The sequence below is a fragment of the Monomorium pharaonis genome, chromosome 7, assembly GCF_013373865.1.
Source record: "Monomorium pharaonis isolate MP-MQ-018 chromosome 7, ASM1337386v2, whole genome shotgun sequence".
In the NCBI taxonomy this organism is placed as follows: domain Eukaryota; kingdom Metazoa; phylum Arthropoda; class Insecta; order Hymenoptera; family Formicidae; genus Monomorium; species Monomorium pharaonis.
The window spans coordinates 14,661,564-14,675,366 of record NC_050473.1 but is presented as its reverse complement, the minus strand read 5'-3'; the positions used below and the strand labels follow the sequence as shown (position 1 = coordinate 14,675,366).

The following is a 13,803-nucleotide window of genomic DNA, read 5'->3' as shown; positions in this document are numbered from 1 at the left end:
GCCTCGGTGCGGCTGAATTCGGACCGGAAGCACTGCCACCGTACTCCTACGTGGAAATAGGAAAATTTTTTTATTTCACGTTTTCGCTTCACGGGTAGATTATCTGTATGTAATTGACTGTCGAGAAATATTGCATTATCGAGCGTGTTACGTACAGATACCAATATGCAACGTGTGATATTATTAATATACATAAATTAAACGGAGCGAGCAGTTATGTATTTAACATCTGTTTGATAACATAAAGATTTACGAATGCACATATATTCGAAGGGTTTTAACGCGCTTTTGAAAAAATAATCATATTTTTTATACAAAATATGATTGCGCACAGATAGCTAAAGGGAATTCTTATTTATTGGCCGACAATCGGCTGGCTGTATCGACCTTTTGATGCGAAAATATTGGCCGTTTCCATTTTAGTTTTTATAAAGAAATTCGTTTGGTAACTGATCACTCCTCTAAAAATATTGCATCCTGATCAACGGGGTCAGATAGCCCGATGTGACTCGTATAGATCGCCTATCCCGTATGCTGGAAATGGAAAAAGAATTGCTGAAGTAATACCATCAGTTTGGTGGAAATATATTGCGAAATTTTTAAATTATGATTATTGTACGCTTATTCAAGTACAATTGTAAAAGCATATAATAGATTGATTTTTGGACAGTGTTAGATTTATTAAGCGTTGGGAATTTTATTGCTCTCTATTTTACATTAAAGCTGCACATCTTTCGCCTTTTCTGAGAAAACACGCGAGACAATTAGGAACGGATCCATTAAACGCAAGCGCCCGCAGCGGAACATATGATTGTATCTCACGTACGCTGACCCTATCATCTATTAGAGCCAATGAATTACGCGCAGTTCGTTAGACAGAGATTTGTGATAGGCAAAAAAAAAAAATCCCCGAAGAGCGGAGTAACAGCTCCGTTAATTTTACTCGTAATAAAGTTCGGGCACGCGAATCGGCCAAGAAGAGTCAATATTTCACACAAGCGCGCACACGTCCACCCAGATTTACACGTGCGCCCTTCCACATACACGTCCTCCAGCAAGTGGTTGAATTACCGGTGCCCTTCTATTACGCGTGATGAATACTTCAGCGCACTTGTTTCTCGGACGTAATTTTCTCGGACGGCGGTCTCCGCTCCCAAGATTCCGGCACGGTACGAACGATGTGCTCCGCACATAACTCGCCTAATCCGATGCGACGGGGCGGCAAGTAACCCGCCCGAGTAAGCTCGTCCGGTTTTAAGAGAGCCATGAAAACGTTCACATGCTATCAAAAGGAGCACCTTGCCGCATCTTTTGGCACGATCGCCATGTCGTGTCCTTCGCAAAACGAACGAGATACGGGATGTAATCTGCAGGCAAGTGGCCACGTGGGATCGTGCTCGGCGCATTCGATCAAACCGTGAAAATGTTTCGTCTCTACAATTTCCCGAAAACGAACTCCGAAAACACGAAGTTAAGTTCCGTTTATCTGGATGCGACAATATCGTTTTCTCTTTTCAAGTGCCGAGAAGAAACGCGATTTCCGCCCCAAACAAGATTATAAAGATTTCGTTTGTTTGGGGTGGTTAGTATCTCTCGAATCGTTCGCAATAGTAACAGACAGACAGAAAGGAGTATCGATCGGTTAAGGAAATCCGTTAATGTGAAATAATTTACATTTCCGAGCCGGGGAGGGAATCTACGTCCGTTGCAACGCGAGACGCGCTGAAAGCTCCATAAGTTATGTCACGCGACATACTGCCAGACGTCAGATACAGTACTTTAAAGTCTCTCAGCCGACTGTAAGGGTTGAACTGCGCCGTAGTGATTGTGAGGACGCGGACATATGCCCGAGACTGGTAAGCGAGCTTAAGCGAATGAGACCGGGAGCGTGACAATACGCAGACAATGGTAATAACGTTGGGCAGCCGTGACTATCTATTGTGTCTTGGTAGCTAGAATCTCTCTCTCTCTCTCTCCCTCTTTGACGATGAATGCGCGGCCATCTTTCCGGCGATTACCGAGATCTCCGATAAAATTTACGACGGCAATTTACGTACGAATTCCACGATCGAAAAACTTGGTTTCGCTAATTACGGACGTAAACCGAAACCCGTATATATCCCATCTGAGTAAATACTATACTAGCTGCTGGATCAATTTCGCAACACATTAGCGATGCGGCAGTGCATAGATGACATACAAACACACAATGGTGCCTGATGGCTGAGGCAAATGGTATCAGGTGGCAGTAGATATTATCCCTAGTTTCCGGTCATAAGCCACGTAGCATAATCATTATATCGACCAGCAGCACGATTGCGCCTCTTTTTCCATTGCGCACTTTCCATACCATTCGAACGAAATTAGTCGTGGCCGGCGATAGTATAGCAAGAGCGGCGAATAATAGTCGGCAAGTATCGATCGCACAAAATGTGATTAACCGCTTGATGGCTACCATTATGGGTCTCCGAATTTGCATGAAACTCCAATCAATAATTCACAAGTTCGATTAAAGCGTAATCAGAAGACAATTTTTCATCGCGATGACATCGCGTTTTAGCTGACGTGCAAGTGCCATCGTCGACACGCTTAACACGTATAAGGCGATAATAATCATAGCACGTTTTACGCGAGACCGCGGCTATATAATTATTATCTCCGCTGGCGTTCGCGCAAAACAACCGAGATAACTTACGCTACCCCTGTCCCCTCCTCCCTCCCCACGCCCCGCGTACAATCGAGTCGCGCAAAATGATGAGATATATCGCGCGCCCACCCCAGTTACGTAATACCGGGGCCAACATTGTCGAATCCTCATTGTTGGTGCGGCGGAGTGTAAATGCGGCAATAATCCCAACGTGATATATAATTATGTCTTACGTGTGGCACGTTATTACAGATAGGCTGTGTGTGACTCTTGCAGGCCCACACACCAACGTATCCGTTCACCTCCTGAACTCCTCAACCTCCCCTCCCGCCCTCCTCTCTCTCTCTCTCTCTCTCTCTCTCTCTCTCTCTCTCTCTCTCGTTCTCTCGCTCTCTCGTTCGTTCGCTCGCTCGCGCTCTCTCCGTTTCTCCATTCTCTCTAGAGGCCGTTATCTTCTCCTCCCGGTGCATCTGCCCGACTACCAGGTAATACGAGCCTCATATGTAAATCCCATTCTGATTAACATTCACGTGTACCAACACGCAGAGAGCCCTACATCACACACCAGGGTCGACCTCCGTGCTCGCCCCCTTCTGCTCGCCACTTACTCATAACTGCCTCGTGATGCGGACAAGCCTCCTGCGCGCAAGCGAACTTGTTTGCGACGAAATTTAGCTGGCCAACATAATACGTGACGCAAAATTACATTAGGGTATTACGTGACGTGGCGCTGTCTTGACATATTAGAATAAATTATTCTTACGTCACGGCTGTCGTCGGTGAGCGGCCAAGTAGATGGCACCTTTGACTTTCCAACAATACATCACTGATGAACACTAAGACTGTAGCAGCAGCGTCGCTCTGCAAGGTGAAACCAAATCTCAATTTATCAATCTTATTTTACAACTGTTATCACCAGGGTTTCAACCACAAAAATTGTTTTTCACGCCGATCCATTTCACCGAGTTTGTGCGGGGAGAAGAAAGCTATCGGTGATTTCATTTGGTCGAGGATGTACCGTGTACATACATTTTTCTAAATAAATTTTACTTTCGTGTCTCTCATTCCGAACGCTTGGAGAAAGAGAGAGAATAACGGCCGATTCTATTTTATTCTCGACGACGCATGATGGAACAAGAAGGCGGAGCTCGCTGCCGTGCAGTAAACTTTCGCCGCTTAGTGTCGTTTAAGGCGCCGCAAATCTTCACCGGGCTACCCATTTAAGACTCCGCTGTGTTGTCGAATTATAGCGCAAGAATAGAGTTACTCGGTAACGTAAGTTACCGAGCGAGCTTGCGAGAATTTGACGATTAAACTCGGAACGCGCCGTCTGTAACGCGGGAGCGTTTTAATTGTGCCGCTCTGGCGCGACAGTTACTTCGGCTTTAAATGTGCAACGAAGATTCCCGTGTGTGTTCTGTTGATATTTTCCGTATATTTAAAAACAACTGGCGAAGAGATGGACGACGTGGCTGCGTAGTATTTAAAACAGGCATATTCATCGTACATTAATGTTTTATTTATCAATAACGTTATGCATGTGCGAAACATTCCTTGTCGTATATCCTCGTGTAGAATATTCTGCTTTACACCGGTTTAATTTTTCCTTTGAATGTTATAAGCGGTAAAATAATATTGCCGCTTCCGCTAATTGCAGCACAATCAGGCATAATTACGGCGAATTTCCTTCCGACTATCTTGAAGCTCTCCTTACCGCATAGTGGCGGTTCGCCTCGTCGAGCCCCTTTAATTTCCGAATAATATATTTTGAGATTAAAACGCTATTCCGGGCGTTATGGTGTTAGGTAAGCTACGAAGGAAGCGCGTGAGCACGATATGAGCGCTTTTCCCCTTCTGCGACCGTAATTGCGCAATATCCTTGCTTAAGCTAAGTCTGTTCTCTAAGTCTGTCAAATCGTTCTCAAAATATTTTTGTCTTAAGTGAATATTTAAAGACTTTCAATTTTTTGCTTCCTCTCTCTTCTTCCTTCTATTTTTCTCATATCGTACAAAGGATATAAAATTAACTTCGATTTGTTTTGCGAACATATATTCAAGAATAATCGTGCAATTTACGAACGAGTCACGCGAATTGAGCACGCTACCGTGCGAAATCAACATTTGACCGAATACTTATACAATATAGTACATACATATATAGCATGTATTTTGCGTTTAATATCATGCTCGCATCACCTTGCAAAACGCAATACTCTCGTCGTGCCGGAAGCAGAGGTTTTCCAAAACTGCGCCGCTGGATCGCGAAATATGTGCTCTACCGCCGGGAATTTGTAGCGCCTTGAGAATGTGAACATCGCAGGAATCTGGTGAATGTTTTTCACGTAATGGTGAAACTCGCATTATTTGACGTTCCCCAAAAGTTCGAAGTAAGAATGGAATTCTGGCAATATACTTTCAAAGAGGACGAAACTAAACCGAAAGCGGCACGCGAAAAATATAAACAAAACACCCCAACGATATCCAACAAAAATCCCCGCAGGGATTTTTTTATTTGATACTGTTATTTACCCAAACATTCGTACGTTTTATAATGATACTTTCTAATAGTAATAGGATTGGAAATAGGGGTGGGATAGAGGAAAGGAGTTCAGTATATTAATAAGTAAATACATGTATAATTGTTTAGAAAAAAAATTTTATTATATAAATTTATACATCGATCAATCAGTTTTGCAATGTTCACTTTTCTCTATTTACAAAGTTGCAACAAAGTTGTGTACAATATAACGAAAGATACATAGCGGTGTGTGACGCGGATAAATTTTTCCCACGTGATGAATGAACTTTAATTCATCAGGTTTTGCGGACTTGCAGTGAACGAATGTTTGTCACACCGTGGAATCCATTCGTGCACGTCCACGTTTCTGCAGCGTGCCGAGGAATACATTCGCGGCAATGAAGTCTGCGGGCTATGCCCGTTGTAACTGGCAGCTAAATTAAACTTTGTTTATCAGACTATAACGATTTTCCATTTTTTATCTCGACGAATTCCGCAGGGCTCCACATTGCATTAGAAACTGTCCGTTTTCATTTCACTCCTATCGCAAATTGTTCTACAGTTTTGATTTATCAAAGTTCTCTCTTTTTTTTTTAAATTTGTTATGCAGATTGCATACAACTGCATTCAAGTTATCATGTAAATATTTCGTGTCGAAATCATTTGCAAGACGTTTTCTGGAGTAAGAGGTATTTTCGGCGTCGTTTGCACGGACTTCTCGGGTTTGGGTAAAGCGTAGCGGAATCGACACGGCGCAAGATTAAAAGGTGTCGTGTGCTTGGCAGCTTACCTTGTACGTAGAAAGGTTCGCCACGACGCAGGAGAGGGTAGCTTCTCTTCCCACTGGGACCGTCACGTTTGTTATTGGTGCGCTGAAGCTCGGTCCCTCTGAAACAGGACGACGTTAAATGCTAAGTGACCCATTAACAACATTTCGTTATACCGTCTGACCACGCTCGAACCCTATTAAAGCGTATCGGAAGGATAGCGCAAGATCATTGTGTTCAGTAAAACGCTAAAATTTACCGTTAACGCGACTGTTACATCAGACTGGCGCGACAGTCGGAAATAAATTTCGACAGTAATAAATTTCGTATGATTAAAAGCTTAAATTAACACTTGATTAAATTAATTGCCAAACGGAATGGAATACGCTTGCTTCCGGTAGGTAGAAACGCGACATCGGAGTTCTGTGTAGCTCGTCTGGAAAGGATCAACGATACTAAATTTTCTATTTTACCTAATGCGATTAATTATGATATCAAGGAGAATAATGAATTCAGCTTAAATATGATCAAAGAGCGTATGATTAAATTTAAATTAGTAATTAAATTATTCGCCAAACGAAACGACGGTGTATCCATAGCTCCGACACGGAATATATGTAATGTCGAGTCCTGTGCAGGTGAAGACTCGACAATACTCGAGGAACATCGAATTTCCCAACGTATCGAAAAGATATCTCTCGGAATTTGGCCGGATGACGCATGACGCCGCACGTGGTGTCTAAGTAACTTATTCCCGGCGTTTCACTGTGTATCGGCCATGCTGCCGAGAATTTACTGACGCGAAACAGTTTGGTTTCACACGACACATCGCGCGGGCGGGTGGGCGAGCGAACGGGCAACGTTGGCACGTGTGCGCTGAAATATGTCTCCGTATCCATCCCGAAATGTTCCTCGACAGCGCGCCGCGTCTCGCTGGAAGTTCTGAATATCATTACGCCGGCGCTCGTCGTTGCCGGGAACACCGCCCGTCCTGCCCGTAACGTGCCGCATCTCTCTCGTTACCGGTGGTCCCATCCTTTTCGCGGCGACAGGGATTATTTAAACAAAGCTATTTACGTCACGTATCACGGGCAAGACAACTCGTGCACAATGCGCAATACGTCCGCACACGGGGTATTGCACCGTCGCTCTCCAACGCGGGAGTGACGTATGTTTCGCGTGTAAAAAAAAAAAAAAAAAAAAACGAGGAAGAGAAATGAACTCCAGTGTCCCGGTTTTTGGATTACGCGCTAAACGATGGAAATCAATCACAGCAGATCATAACGAATCGGTCTGCGATGATTTAATCCTCGGAGCAAATATTGCCACGGTACACACAGTACTGCGTGAAGAAGGTGGGTATCGGAAGAAGGTAAGGGGAGAGGGGGTAGGCGAGGAAATCGAGGCTGGAACACGGTGTGCGCCAACAGATAAGCACTGATCCCAATTACACGTCGGAATAGAGCTGTTCCCAAGTTGAGCGGATCATGGATTATTGACTCCATCGCGATTACTCCGCGGTCGTCGACACAATTGGGAGATCGATACGCCTTCGATCGTCTACGTTTAGCTCAGGACCGAGGCGGAACCGACAGAAAATTAATTCTTTCTACGTGCATGATAATGCATTACTCTTCTAGAATAACGGCATCAGTGATTCGATTGACTGTCGTTTATATTCTAGTAGCTTTTATCGAGATGCCATTTGAGCATATAAATTTGATTTGACTTCATTCATTTAATTAACGTTCACCTTCGGTCCGACTGGCGCAGTTTGCTCTTACTCTAAAAGTTTTCGCGCAATGCACTCCGACCCTTTTCCTATAATTTGAAAATTCTGACATCTCTCCTTCAAGCGGTTCATTAGTAGTAAGTTGACCTATGAAGAAACACTTTTCCGCGCTTGCATTAGAGATTATTTTTAAAGCAGACTCATCTGTTTTAAACTTCCATGTGGTACGTGCCAGAACAGGCTTCCTGCTCGGAGGTCAGGAGTTAATGGGATAAGTGTCTCTCAAAGCGTCGCATAAAAGCACGCTATTGAGAATTAAATGTAGCTCATCAATATAAAATTAAGCTAGGATCTTAAAAACGATTTAATATGATTGACATGTTCGAACGAGTCTCATAAAATGACATTTTAGTTTTATCAAAAAACATATAAGATTTAAACTAAAAAATTTGACACATATTTTCATTGCGTGCATTATTTTAGAAATTATTTTTTATTGTACTCTCTAAATCTCTGAATCAGTGAAATTTTACTGATCTTTTATACTTATAACTGTGAGCATCAATAACTATTTACTATTTTTTAGTAAATACATTGATTCCTCGATTCAAAAAATACATTAATTATATATAATACATTTTGATGATCATAATATAGTAATTGCTCTCTCTCTCTCTTTGTGAATTTTATTACTCTTGTTCTTGTATCTCTTCATCTTACAATTTCTATATCCATAACAAAAAGCGCGACTTTATTAGGAAATATGTTAAGTACTTGCCGTAAAAGTCCTTTAAATAATTGCCCGGCTGAATTTTATGGTACTCTTAAAAGTAGAGATCAGATACAAAGCACGCGCGATGGGATGATATTTTTATGAAATGTAAGCTGGGTACACGCCGGCCTCATATTTTACATCAGTTTTGTGCCAGAGAGCGCAGAGTACAAAGGGCCCTCTACGCAGTATTTTTATACGGCATCCAAGACAAATTAATTAAAACCAACTTTTTTGTACGCAACAGTTTCGGAGTTGGCGCGTTGTGCTTTTATTATAACTATAATACTTATTGAAACACACTAGCGAGTTGACATAATTAAAAGCGCTTAAAAGTTAAAGACAAAAGCGTGACGCTTTTGCATCAAAGGATAAAATGCAATTAATGCTATCTTCCACGCGTTTGATATTCCACTCAGAAGTGTGTAACTGCCGCAAAATTAGTGCGAATAATTATGTCATCATAGTTTCAAGTTGCATGCCATTTGTATCCGTAAATTACCGTCAGTTCGTATGCTTGGTTAATATAATATATCCCAGTGTGTACATTTCATTACTCCCAGGGTTACGCCTGCTGTCTGTTTCTTGATCTGAGTCCTTTATTAGGATAATTAATATAGACTCTCGAAATGAATGTCTTGATTAGAAACGTCACATACAATCAAAGTTATCATCGCATAACAGGTCCTTAATCAAATTTAATTACTACAACATATTGCATCATTGTGTTATTATTATTATCATTATTATTATTATTATATGTTATTGATATTTTATAATAACTTTTATCACCATCTTCCTCTTCTAAGAGAATTAAGTCGAACGGTATTAAGGAAATTGGTATTATTACGTTTTATAAATTATATTCGCCGAGATGGCGAATTATATTATGTAAAGCAATTAATGCAGATTAAAAGTAAGAAGGGTGAGTGCGAGACAGAATCGATTTATTAATATATTTATAAGTATCACACAAATCGTGTGAATGGATATTACATACGCACGTGATACTCAGTGATTACGCGCTGGAACTGTTCATGATATGATAATGTATACATGAGGTATACTGATGCACGGATACATTTTTTATAAAAACAAATGGTTTTATTTAAATGAGTAATTGTTTTTTTTTCCAAATTACTTATTAAGAAGTTTATCCCGTGCGTAAAAAATACGTTGTCTCTCTCATGAAATTATTATTATATCATTACACACAATCCATTAAAATTTTATTAAAATTCGTTTATACGCTCGGGCATTTATAAGGGATGATGTATTGCTTATCACATTTGTTTTCATAATTTCCCTTTGTGTCTATAACGCCATAAGTGTTTGGAGTGATTCTCGGGTCAATGACGTTTATCTTGCTTCTGTTTGCTTGTGCCATTAAACCATAAAATTATTCTTCCAGCGAATTATTATCCAGCATTCATAGATAAGAGAATAGGGATTTCCATCAATTTAAGAATTTTATAGTAACACTTGTAATTTTAATGCTCGATATTTATCGATTAAAGTGCTGACAATGCTTTTATATCTGACTCTCTCAATATTATTACGATCGTGCGCCTAATTATCAAGCGACGTACGGCTAATTTATTGCAAATTGCATATTCAATAAAACATGGTAATCAGAACGGTGGTGTATATATTTCAGCAATTTATTCGCCGCAAAAATTGATTCGCGCTACACTCACGTTTGTCGTGCGGAATTGCGAGGGTTCGCATACTTAACAACGTGTGCAAGTAAACTGTGAGATATTTAGAAAAATGTTTTTGTGTCGCTTCTCTCGTTGTGCGTTCTATGTTTCGGTTTACATTGCAATTTAAGCACTTTCTCGCGTTTCGAAATGTTGTTTCAATTAATTAAATTCAACAGCTGAAAGTAATACGTGAATGGGCAGAGAAACCGAATATAGTAGTGGAACTGGCGGTAACTTCATCGGCCTATTCGCGTTTTCTGTATCTTTTTCATTTTTTTTCTACTCACAAATAAAAATATCGTTCCACGTCTGTGCGTCGGGTGACATTGCTGACCATTCTAAAAGGAAATATTTTCCAAGCCGGCTATTTCAACAGTTTGTAACGATTCTACGAAAACTCCGACGAATATGGATGCGTCAAATTCATATTCGCTTTATCTCGCAAGCCACGTGCGTGGCTTTATCGCCACGAAACGACATTCGCTTCGCTCGAAAAATATATTTTTCGAACGCTTCCTCGAAAAAAATGTCTAAACGCCGCTCTCTTTAACTAAAATCTCGTATATTAAATCACTTATTCTCCTGACATTTATACGACATGATTCTTTTTCAGCCCTGCACCAACACCGAATCCCGCGTGAGCACGCGCGTCGCGGTCGAATCGATTAAAAGTGACATTGATCGAAAACATTGCGAACACGATTCCATGAACGGACGTTCCACGTCACAGGCACGAAATGAAGTTCGGACGGTGCGAAAACTCATTAATTCCGCTTCTTTCTACATTGTGATTATTTTGCGTCGCCGGCTCTCCTTGTTTAACGCGGGGGAGGGGAGTTAACGTAATAACTCCTGCGAGTAACATAGAAAAAGTAATTAAGTGAAAAGCAGCGGTGATGGGATTAAAGCTTTTTGAACGAATCACGTACCGAACGGACCGCGGAATAATGCGGGCGGAAGTAGTTCGGGACAAGAGAGTCTGCTTGTCTCTTTTCCTCTTTCTCTCTGCTTCTCTCTCTCTCTCTCTCTCTCTCTATCTTTCGCTATCTCTCTTTTGCGTCACGATTCAGCAAATTGGTGCCTCGTTTCGGCCCGTACCTACGAGAAAAGCGTTTATCTCTCGGTAGCGACGGGAGTTGCAGGATCGAGCAGACTACGCCACGGTCAGGTCCGCCCGTTCGTTCGGAAATAAAACAATGCACGGCGAACGAGTGTCAAAGTGACGGCCAGACTGCCGGCAACAAGAGGCTAGCGCTGTGATTGTGCGTGTGTCATTTATTGTTGTCGCGGCACAATAATTCTATTCCGCCGGAGCGCTCCGATTAATCATTGGGGTGGGCTGCGCGATCACTCAGCGCTGTTTCGAATCTATTTCCGCCATTCAGAGTTCTCTAGAAGTGACAGAGCGACGATCTCTCGTGCTCGACACGCGCCGTTTCGCGCTGAATAGAATCGGATCAAGGCGTTTGATTAATTTTGTGTATTGTATGCTGCGGGCTCTACGCGCGGGTGTTGCTTTCGACAAACACGAATCTCTTATGGACGATAAATTGAGACTGTGCACGATGACAGATCCGGGCAAAATATTCCGCTTGCGTCGCGTGACAAGCCAGCGATTTTTAAAGAGTACATCCAAAGACTGACAGCTCATCAAAGCGGAGGTCGAAGGTATCATCGATATGTGCGCGCGTTCCGACGATTAGTACGTTCTCGACTGTTATTAACAGGATATTTACCGATCTGTAATTACCATTCCGAGCGATTCAAGGGATGATATGGCTCGCAATTTCATTCTCACTGGTTCGCTCCTGATGGTATTACATGTGTCTGCGAGTACCTGACCGACCCGGGCTAGCTTTCCTGGTCGAATTCAATTTCTCCGAGTCCACAGCGGCGGATCGCAGGTGCGTCGAGTTGCTTCGATCGGCAGAGATTGCATGTTAGCGGACTAAAAGAAGGTTACCGTAGTTTCTGCCTCTTGATCGAGATTACCGTATCGCAAGTATCGCAGGCTTGCGTTTCTGAATTTTCGATCAATATTTAAAAACGCACTTTTCTTTTAAGGAAACGTTCGATAAGTTGCGCTTATAAGTCGCAAAATACTGTGTGGAGAAATGCAGAGAGTAGTTGACTCGATATATATAACTTGAACGGTTAGTAAATTTATTTTAGCAGTATCGGTGTCTTTACAAAGTTCGATATTCTTAATCGAAAAGGGTTTTTGGAGCTTTCTGATGGATGGAAGAGCTTTCGGAATGATAAATCTGTCGCGGTATTGTGAAGACGAATTAAAATTGTAATATCATGGACGGAGGAAGAAAAATGATTGTGTTAACATAAATCAGTAGGAATTAACGCTCTTATTTTAATTTTTGCCGAAGTCCGCGTAATTAAACATTAAAAGGGGCGCGATTAATTTTATGTAATGTTATAAAATTGTTCATATTGTTAAACTCGAAACGTTGATTGAACGTCATCGAAACTGCGTTCGTATGTACCTCATTGATTAGCTTCAGCCACGTGAATATAATCTGACTACAAAGGAGTCAAATTTCGCAACGCTTCGCGTTAGTTACATGCATATCAGACACGTTACGCTCTGCATATCTTGATTTGACGGGTATCCGAATTAATCGACACCTAGGTAGGCGATGTCCACGGTTATCCGACAAACTATCAATCCACGAAGTACACGTATGCCATACTGCCGAGTATCCGTAAACTGCACCGTTACATAGTGGCGTCTAACGATACCAGAGTTTAATGTTCTCATGAGAGAGATATACAAGTATTCCTTAATATTATTAATTCCAAAATATATCAAATGTCTTTTACGAATCCCTGTTTGAAAAAATAGAAAGTTGTAAGAACAGATTAAAATTTTAGATTGAAGTTTTATTTAACTTTATTATGATACAATAAAATTATCGTTTTAGTTGGACTCAGATTCAAGCTAATAGAGCAGTTGTCTATATTTCTATTGTTTTCTAACAATATCTCAAACAATTAATTAAACGCTAATCTGAACGTGTATGTTTTTCAATATAACTTGTCCAATTAGCTAATCAAACATTACGATTGGCTATACGTATGATGATATATGAAATGAATAAATATCGATAGCAAGTACATGCATACGAAAGATCAAATTAAGTACGAGAATATCGCTCAAATACAACGCATTTAGCGAGCAGCGTGCGCTATTATGGTTAATATAGAGGCAGTTTATAATATAAGGCTGATTATAACTCTAATATTCCGTTATTCTCGTTTGCCTCAGAAATACGTGCGTCACGTGATTTCCTAAACTCCATACGTCGCTCGTAATATTCGACTGTGCCATTTCAGAACTTGCCGAATGTGGGATACGTGCCGGCTAATGATACTCCCTCGTGTGCCAGTGTCGAAGTGGGTTATCCGAAGTGGCTCGTTAAACCGTATTCTATTCCGCTTTAAGTAGAGACACGACCCTTTGACTGTCACTGGTAAATACCGCGTAAACCATTTCTGCTAATATGTTTTGTGGCGAAACGTGTTGGGAGCCATTCGCTTACCCAGCATACTCGCTTAATTAATTAGCTTTTACGCTCCATTGTGTGTATCATGTTATGCGGAATCTCTGTTAGCTCCGTACTATCATAGGGGAGAGACATATTTGCCTTAG

The 13,803-nt window shown here is 41.4% G+C and overlaps 1 protein-coding gene across 2 annotated transcripts in view; it reads right to left on the bottom strand.

Moving 5' to 3' along the window:
• LOC105836397 (neurotrimin) overlaps window positions 1-13,803 on the bottom strand; it is a 137,852-nt gene that overhangs the window by 44,533 nt on the left and 79,516 nt on the right. For both annotated transcript variants that reach the window (XM_028188727.2, XM_028188728.2), the window contains one exon: window positions 5,956-6,053. In XM_028188727.2, the coding sequence (XP_028044528.1) occupies window positions 5,956-6,053 (98 nt within the window). The remainder of the gene's footprint in view (window positions 1-5,955; window positions 6,054-13,803) is intronic.